This window comes from Pteronotus mesoamericanus, unplaced genomic scaffold (genome assembly GCF_021234165.1).
Source record: "Pteronotus mesoamericanus isolate MK-2021 breed Mesoamerican mustached bat unplaced genomic scaffold, CSHL_Meso_final scaffold_85, whole genome shotgun sequence".
NCBI lineage: Eukaryota > Metazoa > Chordata > Mammalia > Chiroptera > Mormoopidae > Pteronotus > Pteronotus mesoamericanus.
The window spans coordinates 41,801,262-41,815,126 of NW_026555329.1; the positions used below are offsets into that span (position 1 = coordinate 41,801,262).

The window sequence follows — 13,865 nt, forward strand, 5'->3', positions numbered from 1 at the left end:
ATATACTACTTTTTATATATAGAAACAATTACTTTTTTACAAAATATAGACTATAAAATATAAGCTTATAAAATGTAGTCATTATACATAAAGGGGTTGCATACACATAGCTATTTGAAGGCACTGAGAGTAAGCAAGAGCAGTCAGAGGATGGAGACTATTTAATGCTGGATAGCGGGAGCTGCCCGGCTGAGATCTGTGCTGGCACCGCCTCCCCCTGAGGATGCTCCTCAGTCTGTGTGGTGCAGGGCATTCCGAGGAGAGAGCTGAGGGCTGCCAGAGCAGTGGCACTTTTATGGGGCATAGCTTGAAAAGGAGAGAGCTGTGGAGAAAGTTCTCCTAAGAGGCAGAGAAGCCTCCCTGAAACCCTGAGCTGCCCCGACCTGTGACTGCATCAGGGGTACCCCCCCTCCCAGAGCCTGGGGAAAACAGGAAGGAGGGAAAGGATGGGAAGAGGTTCAAGCCAGTGGCGGGGAGGCGGAGCTTAGAGTTCAAATCCAATCAAGTTAGGGGGCTTGATAAACCCATTGGGATTTCTACTGAAATCCCAGATGGGTCATGTCTTAGAGGTAGCGACAATGGCCCAGGATGGGGAATTTATCCTAAGAGTAAGGCAACACTGAAACATACCCAGGCTACCAAAGTATAAGGCAAATTTCTGTGAATTCAAGGTAATGACCAGTAGTTTGAACGCCTATTGGGAAAAAAAAATCTTCACAGACAGAAAACGGAACCCAGACTTTATAATGTATTACACACTGTGTCCAGTGTTGGGAAATGCCCTATCTGGTTTCAGGAACTGTAGCCCAGCCAACAGGTAAGAGGGCCCCAAGGCTGGAAATAATCAAGGAGGCCTTGGGAAAACAGGCCACTGAGGAGATGAAACCTGTCCCCCTGGCAGGGGTGCAGCCCCTGCCTCCCTCACATCACCCTGCTTGGCCCTGTGATGGTCAGTTAGTCAAAGACTGGTAAGATCTCTCACGAGGAGAGGTGACCTAAGATAGACATGGCCGGTATGGGCAGCAGGCAAAGACTTGGGGGGCACGGAGAAAGGGCAAAAAGGCCCGCACCCCTTGGCTTGGCTTGGACATTGCCGGGTCCTCATTCTATCTGACAGAAGTCTCCTTGTCTCTTGGAGGCTCCCTCCCCCTGTCTGGCTCAGACTCCAAACAATACTGGAGACAGTTCTAAACTGCATCTGGCGGTTCCCAGGGGAAATCAAGCCTGGAAGTAAATTCTTTAAAGCATGCTTTGTTTCTCCCTCAAAAGCTATGATAGCCAGCTCGTGCTGGAAAGGAAATTTACATTATTCACACACCCTAACCCTATACCCTTTGGCGCTCTCACGTTTACTAGCCTCCTCTTGGACCCATGTAAATCGGTGTGTTCCTGCCATTTGTTTTCTTCAAAACATCATCTATTCTCTGTAAACATTAACATACTGATGTAATGAGATAAGCTACACATTCCTATCACCTGACCCCACTGATAACCCTTTAATAAAAGCCTTTGGAAAAAGGGGCTCAGGGGGCTTCTCCACTAGAGGAAAGTGCCCTTGCCCCTCTCCTGGCAAACAGAGAAGTGTTTGCAACGACTCATGTTTATTCCCCCATCTGCGACCCCCCTGGGACAGGCTCAGTGGGCTTCAGAGCCCTGTTCCCTCCTCAGCTGGCTCCAGACAGTGACCCTCAGATCCAGGAGCCCCGCAGTCCTCGCAACGTGTGGCTTCCTCGCGACAGTCCAGTAATGAAAATAAAATGAAAATAAATTCTAGAGATGAGGAAAAAACAAGAAAATGTGACCAAATGATAAACAATCAGTAGAAATGTGTCCTGGGATGAATTAGCAGGGAGAAATTTAAAGAAGTTATTACAAATATGTTCATGTACTGAAATTAAGAGATGGTAATGAGAGTAGATAACACAAATCAGAAAGGACATGAGAACTATATAAAAGAACATAGAAATTATAGAACTATGTAGACAATATCCTACATAAAAAAGTCACAGGATAAGCTTCACAACAAATTCAAAATAGCGGAAGGAAAGGTTAGTGTGCTTAAAATACAGGTCAGTAGAAGTTATCCAACCAGCGTGCCAGAGAGAAATAAATATTGAACAAAAAAGAACAGTTTTGGCCATCTAGAAGTCCAACATATGTAGAATCGTGGACAAAAGAAAAAGGAGAAACAAAAAATTAAGAAATAACAGCTGATAGTCTTTCAAATGTAGTGAAAAACATCAGGATACAAATCTAAGGAGTTCAGTGAACCTCAACCATGAGAACTATGAAAAAAACAAGAACTAAGCACATTAGATCTAGAATGATTGAACATGATACAGACAAGTGCTTAAAATCAATCAGGGCAAAAGTCATAGTATTTGCTGTTGTGTAAACAGTAGAGACTGGAAAACAATGGAACGATATTCTTAAAAAGTGGAAGGAAAAGAAAGTTAACTCAGAATTTTTTCTCTAGAGAAAATATACTTAAAAACAAACATGAATAAAATTTTCAGATAAACAAAAGCTGAGCTGAGAGGAATTACTGCCAGCAGATCAGCACTACAGGAATTGGTAAAAGCCTTTTTTTTTTTTTTTAAACTCAACCAAGGATCTATTTTTTTTTTCATTGCTTTCAGAAAGAGAGGAAGGGAGGAATTGAGAGAAAGAAAGAGAGAGAGAGAGAGAGAGAGAACCATTCATGTTAGAGAGACACATTGTATTGGTTGTCTTTGTGTACACACCCTGACTGGTGTTTCAACGGCAACCTGAACATGCCCTGGCTGGGAATCGAACCTACGATCCTTGGGACTACAGGAAGAGGCTCCAACCTGCTGAACCACACTGGCAAGGGCAAGGACAATTTTATTAATCTCTTTAAAGAACATTTGGCTTTATTAATATTTTCTACTGTGTCTTTATTTTTGCAATCATTTGTGAATTGTTCGTTACTTCTTTCTATGTACTTTGTATTTAATTTTATCTCTTTTTATCTTCTTAGGTTGAAAACTTGAAATTAATGATCAGTATGAAATTTTTTTAAATCGACCTTATATCTTTGACCATAGTTTATATAGAAATATTTTTTAAAAATTTTTAAATATTTAGGGCTCTTAAAGATATTATTATCATTATTATTATTAATTTATGATTTATTTTTATTGTGGTAGAGACTCTTGTTTGCTTGACCCAGCACCTGATCTTTCTGGGTAAGTGTATTATCATGAGAAAGATCCAAACATGGGACATGCAAGCCTTAACCTCAAACATAGTGACTTTATTATACGGGGAAGGCTCGTATATTTCTTTGAGAATGTTACAGAAGTTAGAGCCCTTCTCTCCAAAACACATGTTCATAGACACATCTACACATTTTGCATGCCATTTCAGGGCTTCACAAATCTTTTGAAAAAGAAGAGCAAAAGGGAGTTCTCAGCTCCTTAGCATCAGATCTCTATGCTTGGAGGTGATTTCTATTCCCCTGGAGATTATTTTTCTAAAAAAGAATCTTTTAGGGAGGAGATCTAATTTAAACACTGTGCAATGCAAAGATTGTTAAGTGTACAGTTCAGCTGAGTTGTGACAAGTGCATGCCCATGTGTAACCCGCACCCCATCAAGAAATAAAACACCTCCATCCCCCAGGCGTCCCCTCATGGTCTTTCCTTGTCAGTCTCCACACCGCCACAGGCAGGGACTTGTGAAGGGGGCTGCAGGGCACACGGACAGTGTCTGCATGTCCTGAGGACTGGTGTTTCACAGGCAACATCCCTAGAAAGCGGATACCTAATAAGAAATGGTCGTCTATTTGTATAAAAAACAAACAACACACTATCATCCCAAACCTAAAACGTGTGATGTACTGTGGTCATAAGCCCCTAAATCCTTCTCAGAGCTGCCTTGAAGCATCTCAGAAAATGAAATGTGTATTTAGGAAGTCACTGTGCCCAAATGACCCACAGGGAAACCAAACGTAGGCTGTACACTTTCCAATCTCATCCTTTACCTGGTCAGCCTCCGAATCCGAGGGGACCACCAACACCACGTCGCCCCTCTGTAAGGTAAGTTCATCAGAATTTGCTGCCTCGAAGTCGTGCAGTGCTTCCACCTGCAAGATTGTAAAGGAGCTGATTAATGTTAGAAGGGAAATAGAGGCCAAATCAGCCTCCCTGTCAGATGATCCGCAGGCACTCTTACAAGCATCTCCAAGCTGGATAAAAACGAAGACGGGCCTCACACCCCAGAGGAGAAGAAGGCCTCTGAAGGCAGAAAGGAAATCCTCTTCTCTGGTTTCTTAAACCATCCGATTCTCCCAACTGATGCTGAGGCGATTGGGATGTGGATTTAGTCACACAACAGAGCTGAAATGTGGCATGTCGATTGGTTTAATTCATCATATTTTTGTTACAGTTTTGCATTTGATTATCACTGATGCTTTATTATTGTTTGTTTTTTAACCTGAACTAAAAATGCCTAGCAGAAGATTCCTTTAAACACAGCTTCTATCACAATGGGAAAACCATCACTATTTATAATAAACTACCACTTATAAAAAAAAAAATCACTATTTAATGAAACCTGTGTTCAATCTCTTTCTTGTTCTTTCCTTATCCTAACTTTTAAACATGACAATCTGTTTCCATTTCCCTTTCTTGGAAGATTTCTTTAAAATTTGATCATGAAAAAATTTTAAAAATAGAAAGAATAGTAAAATGAACCCCCATTATGCAGCTTGAATAACTATAGTCACACCCCAGGTTTATTCCTTTCACATTCCCCCCCGCCCCAATTCCATTCATGGGATTACATAATCAGCTTTTAAAATGTGTGTTTTGCATGTAGCATCGTAAGCTGTCAGAGCTGGAAATTACTATCTTATCCGCAAACTCTGTCTTCGGATGAAAAGCCTGAAGCCCAGAGAGGGGGCGGAGTCGTGTTCCCGCTCCCACTGCAGTCAGTCAGGGAGGGGAGCCTGGGGCGGCCCGGCCAGGCCTGGCCTCCCGGGGCACCCGCACCCTCGGTTCCTTGCGTCTCAAATGAAATACGGCGGGACACACGCCCCCACTAGCCTCACGTTCAGTTTTTTTCTTCACATTATTTCCTCATAACTCCATTACACCCACCTGTCCCCATTTGAGGTAGCAAGGCAGCAGTAAGAAATGAGCAGAGAGAGTAGAAAAAGATTATGACTATCCATTTCCACCCTGACAAACACACAAAAATTTAACACCTTTTTAAAGCTGAATTTTGAAATGTAAAACGAAATTATGGAACTTAAAGTTCCCAAAAATGTTTTATTAAGGAGGGTTAGCTGCCTTTAACACTTGGTAGAAGCCTGTGTATTTAGGTATTTGCTGCTGTTGTTTTTTTCTTTTTTGTAAGGACCTTCAGCTTATGACGGCTCAGTGTAACCACTTGACGGCCTCTCTGAGCAAAACCTTCTGCCCATAAACAGGCCTCATTTTCTCTTCTCTTTCATAGAAGCCCATCACCGTATTTATTCACTTACTTTTAAAGTATGCATTGGCTCCCTACTCTGTGTCATGCCCTGCAACAAGCTGCCCGAGCTGGATGGCCGCTCGCTCTTTCCTGCCCTCCGGAGGTGTGTGATCCAGCTGGGAGCAGTTGAGCGCAGAGCAGAAGCCCCCACAAAGCTCCGTGGGGAGCAGAGGAGGACACTAACCCATTCTCCACCAAAAGGCATATCGTTTAATTATCCATTTGTTAAAAGGAAAGATGTCATTGTAGTTCTCCTTTGTCTTCAGCACAGAAATCCCACCAGGCTGCAATGTGATGCTGGGATGGAGGGGAAAGTGGCACGGATAAAGAGTATGTACTGTTAAAAGTAAAAGTAAAATTCAGACAGCAAAGGTTTGAGTAAGAGGGCCTCAAAATAAAAGAAGGACAAATGGTTACAAGATTTTTAAAATTGAAAATAGACCTTGTAGAGAAAGCCGGGAGGCACTTCCTGAGAGGCCTCGCTTGCAGACGGCGCGGAGGCTGCTGGTTGGAAGTCCTCAGCGGCCTTCTGCTCGGAGGCCTGTTCCGGCGTCTCCCTGGTGGGGCCTGGAAGAGCCGAGCCTTCAGTCGCCTCCTTGGACTCTGCACCTGTAATTATTTCGTGTTCTCCCTCTCCTTCATTGTTGGAAGCAGGCTCTATGACGACAGAGGGGATGACCTTCTCCTGGGGGAAGAAACATGTGGCGGTCCTTTGGAGACAAGACATCTGCATCCTTCCCGTCACACCCTCCTTGGCTCCCTCGTCCCCCACCCCCCTCATTCAACTAAAGGCCTGCTGTCCCCCAAACTGGATTTAGGCTTTCTGGCCCTTGGGCCTTCTGCCTGCAGGGCCTTCCTCCTTTCTCTCTCTCCTGAGTCAGACACCCTTAGTGGGATTCATTTCTGGACCCTGGGACAATCATCCAGCTTGGTAAGAGGGTGGTGTCTGTGTCACCTGGGAAGAAGGACAGGAGACTGCAGGGAGGGAAGTGAGTCACAGTGGGCTGGAAGAGAGAGTTCTGCAAGGAAATGCACTCAGCTTCCAAGGATGGTCTCATTTGTTTGGTTGTCCATTCTTGTCCCACTTAAACGCTAACACTCACTTGTAGCTGACATGTAACATCCTGTGACTGCTTTTTTCCCAGAATTCCATGGGACTCTCAAAGATCTTGAAACCACATTGCTGGTAAAGATAGGTCCACGATTGGAGGTAATCTACCTGTCCTTTGCTTCTTGATTATCACTAGAGCCACACCACAGTCACAGTTTAAGGGATGACAATTTCCACCAACCACTCCAAGTACTCTGTTGTCTGGGCAAGCAGAACCAAGGGATCAAATCCTCCCTTGTATGTTTTGACAAAGATGAGCAAGGAGGGGAGCTTAACTCCCCTAATGAAAGTCTGGAGATGTTTCTTGCTTTTCATATTAACTTCTATATTCCCTCAGATATCATCGTACCTGAGCACTTTCATTCTTCAATTTGGAGAAAATAATACGTTCCTTTAAGAAGTATAACAAAATTTTTCTTGGCATGGTGACAAGAAAATAACTCAAAAAATAAAAAACACTTTTGAGGTATTTCTTCAAACACCAATACAACCTGCTGATTTTCTAGTGGGATGAAAAAGATAATTCAGTTTCAAATACTGAGTAACTCTGGACAGAATTCTGGAAACTTATCATGAGTAAAGTAATGAGAAAAATGGAACATAGAACATTAAGCCCACTCTCCACTGTCACCTGCTAGCATATAGAGGAACCAAACATGGGGTTTAGAGCATCTGTCCTTGCAGGGCACCCGGGTTGGAGGCTCCCACAGCCCCAGCATACATGGCACTGTTGCCTTGAAAGCTTCTCTGAAGGAAGAAGAGCTGGGCAAAGCCCAACTCATGTATGTAGTGAATGACCCATCTTCCTTTTGAAAGTACAACATAAGGATGGGTTTTAGGTAAAAGGAGCTTAATTTGGGGTGAATTTGGGTTCTCAGCAGGTGCCTGCGCACTAGGCCAAGCACTTTGTGGCTATTTCCTCACATAATCCACACAACAATCATGTTATTCCATCATATTCCCTTTCTCCTCCCTCTATTCTCAAGGTTTTTGTCATCTGTGTTTCTTCCCTTTCTTCCATCAATTTACTGCATAGTTTCCGTTCCTCTCTCAGTGTTTAATTTAAACCCATTCTCCCACAGCACTGGGGGCTTGTGTGGAACCCCAGAATCCTGACATTGAGAAAATGCTGTGTGCTGTGACCAGTCTTTCTGAGAATCTGATTTTTTGTTTGTTTCTTTATTGGGACAGCAGTATGCCCCCAAAAGGCTACGATTACATTCCCATCCTTTACATTATCTCCATTAACCAGCAGATGGAGCATCCCAGCTGCGCCATCTCCCTAGAACCTCCATTTCACTAGGACACGTACCTGCGGTGCTGCCGCTTCTGTGTCTTCTGGTTGAGGTCTGTCACTGCCTACGACCTCTGTGGTTTCAGGATCAACCCCGGCCTCCTCTAAACTTGCTCTTTCCCCAGGAGGAGGAGCCGCCTCCTCTGTCTCTGCTTCCTCTGCCGGGGCCCCCTCCGCGGCCGACACCAGCGCTCCCACAGTCCCATCAGCTTCGGTTCCAGGTAGGATCTGCAAACAAGCACCAAGCGGGCCGCGTTTGTGTTTCCCGGACCTCAGTGGGAGTTAAGTTTAGCGCTTTCCTTCTCTCCCCTCTGCGGAGGCTCACTGGATTTCAAAGCTCCCTTTGCAAGGTACTGAGGCCCAGCCTCCTGGTACAGCAGGCTGCCATCGCTTGGTCAACTCTGACCCCTCCCTCTCCTGGGCGCCCACAAGGCTGCCTTCCTCAGCTTTCCGCGCAGTGCGGTGTAGCAAAGCGACACATGCCGTTCCTGAGACATGGCTTTCAAAGTGTGGGTGGTCCCTTCCCCAGCTAATTCCATTTTTGTTGCCTGAAAGCGGATGATACAAGGTCCTAGAGGACACCAGAGCCACAAAGTGGGTGGGGCCTGGCCCCAACACCGGGGTCATGGAACAGAGCTACATGAGACAAGCCTCCTCACCACACAACGCCAGTATTTAGAAAAACTGCATTTCAGTATAAACCTTATAATCTTCATGGAGAAGGTCCCAGAAGCTAAATCTCATTTAGGGGAAAAAAAAAAATTAGGGCATTTTCTCATGAGACTTCTTGAGAATGAAGGAAAAATTATTTTATTATTGAATATTCATTATAATCAAAGTCAAATAGGATTTTGGGTTGTCTGCTGGGATAGGTAAAATGAAAAACAAAAAGAAAATTTTGTTTCTAAGGTTGAGCCAATCGAAAGAAATTTAAGTAGTATTTAAACTTGCAATAATGAAATGCAGAAAGTACAATCAAAAATTTAATTTGAACAAATTGGTTATAGAGTCCAAGTTTTTATCAAGACTCTAACCCCACCCTGGCAGACCTGATTTTAGAGGTTCAAATCAGAAAGACGAGGAAGAAGGAGCCCAGGACACATATTTCAAAAATCACTCTTGCTATCTGATGTGATTAGCATTAGACATTCTTTTCCTTTATCAAATAAATCCCACCAGTGTGTCCTGTGAAGCCAGGAAAGCCCTCGTGTGGCAGACAGCAACTGTCAAACCCAGAACGCGGAGAAGGGGGGTGGAGTGTGCCTGCAGCGCCGGGCGTCCGAAACGGGCGACGAGGTCACCACCCCCACGCCTGCCGCCCGTGGCAAGGATTTAAAGAAACATTTTTCTGCTTCAAATTTACAGGTTATAGATTAAGTAAAAATAACCTGTTTCAGCTTACATTTTTCTACAATGTACTGTTTTACTTTAGGAATGAAAAACTATGTTAATAGCTGTACTATTTGTTTTATGGCCAAGAACTATTCATATTCTTGGAAATTTACTTCCTTCTCTTACGAGGATCTCTTATTCTGAGGATTTGGCTGTGCAGTGAATGTGCAGTGAACCAAAATGTAGCCACTAGCTCAGATGTAGCATAATTTCCTTTTTCTACCTTGTCATTAAAGTAGATAAGTGCAGAATTGTAGCATATTTACTCACAGTGAATTAGAAATGCTGATAGTGGGGTAACAGGTACATGGGGATTTATATCTGGTGAATGACTGAAAATTTCTGTAACAAAAGTTTATTTAAAAATTTAAGAGAATTGCACCTCATTTTAAATAAACATTGACTGTTTTATGGCTGTTATTTTCCTAATGTCAAGAGTAATAATAAGAACATAAGCAAGGCGGTTATCTTAATTCCAGGAAGAACACTGAACAATTCCTTGTAGGTTTACTGTTGGAGAAAGCAACAAGCTTTCTTCAGGACCCTATGGGCATCGCAAAGTTTCTTCCACATTAGAAGCCGAACATAAAGACAGTGCACATACAGTGGGCTTATGGGCTTAAATGCAGAAAGCAGGTTGTGGTGTCACAATTCTAGGTGATACATGATTTCCAGTCTGGAAAAATCACACTACAGAGTGACCTTCCCACGGGTTCCCGTAGCTCCATACCAGACGGACTCTAGAACATGCAGACAGTGTGAACAGACAGTGATACCACCACACGCACACAGACACACCTATTGGTACAAGTAAAAAAGCAGCCACCATGTTATTTGACAGGCTATTCCCCCAAGTGATTATACATAAATTCTTCCATATGTTTATGTTCCAAGCACTTAATACTAATAGTTGGATTTCATTCTCAACTGATTTGGTATAGCTCGAGGAGAGAATATATTTCTTTGAAGCACTGACTGTGTTCTCAAAGGTAATTTTCTTATCTCTCCATACAAATAGAATGTTAATAACAAGTGCCTGATTTACCTCTAGAGCTCTATATACCTATCAACTTGATTGTATCACATTTTACTATTGTAAGACATACATGTTTTCATCTTTCCTTTGTTAAATGATTTAAACAGGTATCATTGGCTGGATCTGCTTTAGACCTGACAGTGTGGCTGCTGTGATGCCAGCTGCCAGCAGGTGGAGCCCAAGTGCTCCATCTGTCTGCTCTGACTTTCCGTGACCTGGCAGGAGCAAATTATATGCAGGTTAGCTCTTTCCCTGACCTCTGTCTCTGTCTCTGTCTCTGTCTCTGTCTCTGTCTCTGTCTCTCTCTCTCTCTCTCACACACACACACACACACACACACACACACACACACACACACACACAAGCATAAAGCATATGAAAAATTGTTGATATGATGGCAAATAAAAATCCCCAAAACACTGACATTAACAAAGCTGATGAGTCAAGGTGCCAAGGAAATTGCCACTTTTCCTATGGAGGGGAATTTGAATGACTTCTTAAACAAGGGAAGAAATTAAGTTCTCCATCGTTCTGAGACCATTAGTAATGAGTTCCAATTTCTTAGCCAAAATCAACACTTTCATATTACAGAGCCCAAGGACACTGCAGAAAGAGAAGGATTGTCCACTGCCTAGATCCCCTCACATCTTTCTGCCTCTGGCAGTGCTCTGATCCTCCAGGGTGCTCTAGTTCTCTCATTATGCCTGGCATCTATTGCACACCTTCTGCTCTGACCAAAGTATTTCCACTAAATATTTACTGACTGCAATAATAGGGCAACATAAAAACAAAACAGAAAAACAGGATTCCATTTGCTCAGATTAAGTATTAATTCTAATGAAAATAGAGGAAAGGTTGAAACGGTTTTCAGGGATGGGGTCATTCCTCTTTGATTAATTTTATGCATTTCAATTTGTTAGCCATTTGTAGATTTATAAAAGGAAAACATTTTCTAGACTTTGCTTGCTACCATAGATGTTATACCTGCTATGAAAAAAATACAATGGTTAATGACTGCTATTTTTTCTTAAGTATTATCAGGGAGACCAGAGGACTGAAACTACTGAAGATATATCAAGAATTTGATATTCAGTGTTATTACATTTTTTTCTTCATTCCAAATGTTAAAGATCACCATTATCTTCTGCCAAAACTATACTATTTGTTGGCCAAATATATTTAGGGTGGAAAACATCTATTGCAAAGAGAAACTAAAAATGTCTCCCTGCCCTGTTATTCCGTCATGTGCACAAAGTCCCTGACTATTGCCAGTTTGCACATCAATCACACAGAAATCACAAGGATCAGCATGTGACCCATCTTTGAGATGGTAGGCAGTTCTCTCCTTATCAGTTTACCCTACAGATCTGACTGCTTTTATATCTCCTGCTTGGACATTATCCTTGGTGGAAAGCAATACAGTTATGGCATTCACGTCAGACTCCTTGCAAACACCTGTCTGCATTAAAAATTATCTGGAAGTGGAATGAAATTAATGAAATGCAACAGTGGCCTCAGTATCCTGCAAAGGAGGGGAACACAACTGGGTGACAGAAAATAGTCCCCCCAGGAGATGGTGCCTGGAAAGCAAGTCAACAAGGACTGAGACCCCAGACAAGTAAGAGTAGTGAAGGGCTGCAGGAGAAATTTGTAATGTCTGGGTTTTTTGTAATTTATTGATCTCATTTACTTAAGTCATTGTTTTGCTTCCTTGGCAGTGTTATCTCTCAGCAAGGCCTGAGAAACAGTTTCCAATCATGTATCTTGCCTAGATGGCAACTGTAGAGAGTCCCTAGTAGGAAATTCCAAACTTATTTATAAAGCAGGTTATTTTAACCAAATAGGTTTTTTTCTGATTAAGAAATAATGGATATTATTGTTTTAAAAATAAAAGAGATAACTTATGGTAACCTTTTGAGGTATTTATTTATATTCATTTCTGTGCATACAGGGGCTTTACTTGCCTATTTCACAACACATAGATTGTGTTTGTTATAAAAATTCTATCAATGGCTATATAACACTTCACTTACTTTTCTATTTACAATTTAACAGTTCTCCTACAATTGAACTAGTTGGTTTCCAGTTCTTAAAAATGTTACAAACATGGCACGAAGAAGTTCGATTTGTAACTGTATTTACAACCACCATATAAGCTCTATATTTAAATAAGTTAAATACAAAGCACTGCTCCCTTCATTTATTTATGATGCCCTACTTAGGGACTTTTTTGGGGGCGGATTTCCCAAAATTTTATTATGGAAAAAAATTAAAAGCATCATGTAGCGCACATCCAAGTGCCCAGCCAGCACCCAGGGTCTCCACTGACAGGCTGCTACGTTTGCTTTCACCATGCCTTCCCATCTGTCCATTCTGATTTTGATTCATCTTTCAGTCAATCATGACATACACAAAAAATGGATTTCAGGAATTCTATGGGATGCTTTATACCTTATGTACTTGGTAATGCATTTCTGCTGCTTGCCCCTGACTGACTACTGCCTCGGGGTAAAATTGCTACAATGTGCACTATTTGGCATTTGAATCCCTAAGTCCTTCTAACAGCTTCTGACCTTTTGTTGGGAAGAACAAGTCTGAGGCCTGCCTCACTAGTGTTCCTTTGTAGTGCATTTTCCCCATAATCTAGATGCTTACAGAACTTTCATGCAAAATTCAACTTAAACAATGTTAAAGACTACATTTAGATGCTAGTCTCTTATTTATTTTGCCCTTTGTCAGCAATTTCTTAGGATCCGCATGCAGGAGCCCCTGCAACCAGGGGCTCAGCTGGAGCACGCTTTCTTCTGTCACACTGGCCACTCTTGCTTCCACTGCATCCTTCACAGCTTTTCCTTAGGAATAATGTATTATGCACAAGTTATGTCTTCAGAGTTGGCCTCCACATCTGTCACCTCTGCTTGTGCTGTCCCTCTTTGTGCTCGGAGAACTCCTCCAGTTTGTCCTCACATCGCAAAATCAATTCACTACACTGTTGTTCCTGGTCTTTACCACTCTTAGGCAAATTTTAATTCTAATATTACATTTCTTCACCTTAAAATCTTTTTTATCACTGAGGTTCCTTTTCACCTGCCTCATGAGCGACTCTCTTTATCTCAATATGGTTGCCTCATCTGATCTTTCATTTCTTGTTTCAAATAATCAATGTCCCCTTGAATTTTGCTGATAACAAAAGGAAGACAATCTTCAAATTTTTCCAGCCATACTTTTGGTAATTTTTTTTGTCCTCTATAAAGAAAAACGTTATCTATTATGCAATGCTTTCCTTTTGTTGTACTACTTTCTATATAGGCCCTAATTTTTTTAAAATGTGTGTGAAATCGCTAGGCCTAGAGGCCTGATGTTTTCAGTAGACATGGAAACATTTTCTCTGTTTCATTTTACTCTCCATCTGGGGACTTGCAGGCATCCTTTTCAGAATTGGAGGTGGGGAGGATTCATCAGGTGTCTTCACAAAACCATCTGTCTTGAATCCCCCAAACATGTGTCAAAGCATTTACTGGTGTGAGGTGACCG

The 13,865-nt window shown here is 42.2% G+C and overlaps 1 protein-coding gene across 2 annotated transcripts in view; it reads right to left on the bottom strand.

Moving 5' to 3' along the window:
* Window positions 1–13,865, bottom strand: part of LOC129063459 (amphiphysin) — a 253,750-nt gene that overhangs the window by 3,151 nt on the left and 236,734 nt on the right. For both annotated transcript variants that reach the window (XM_054564564.1, XM_054564563.1), the window contains 3 exons: window positions 7,922–8,131; window positions 5,941–6,183; window positions 4,006–4,107 (listed from right to left, as the gene is read on the bottom strand). In XM_054564564.1, the coding sequence (XP_054420539.1) occupies window positions 4,006–4,107; window positions 5,941–6,183; window positions 7,922–8,131 (555 nt within the window). The remainder of the gene's footprint in view (window positions 1–4,005; window positions 4,108–5,940; window positions 6,184–7,921; window positions 8,132–13,865) is intronic.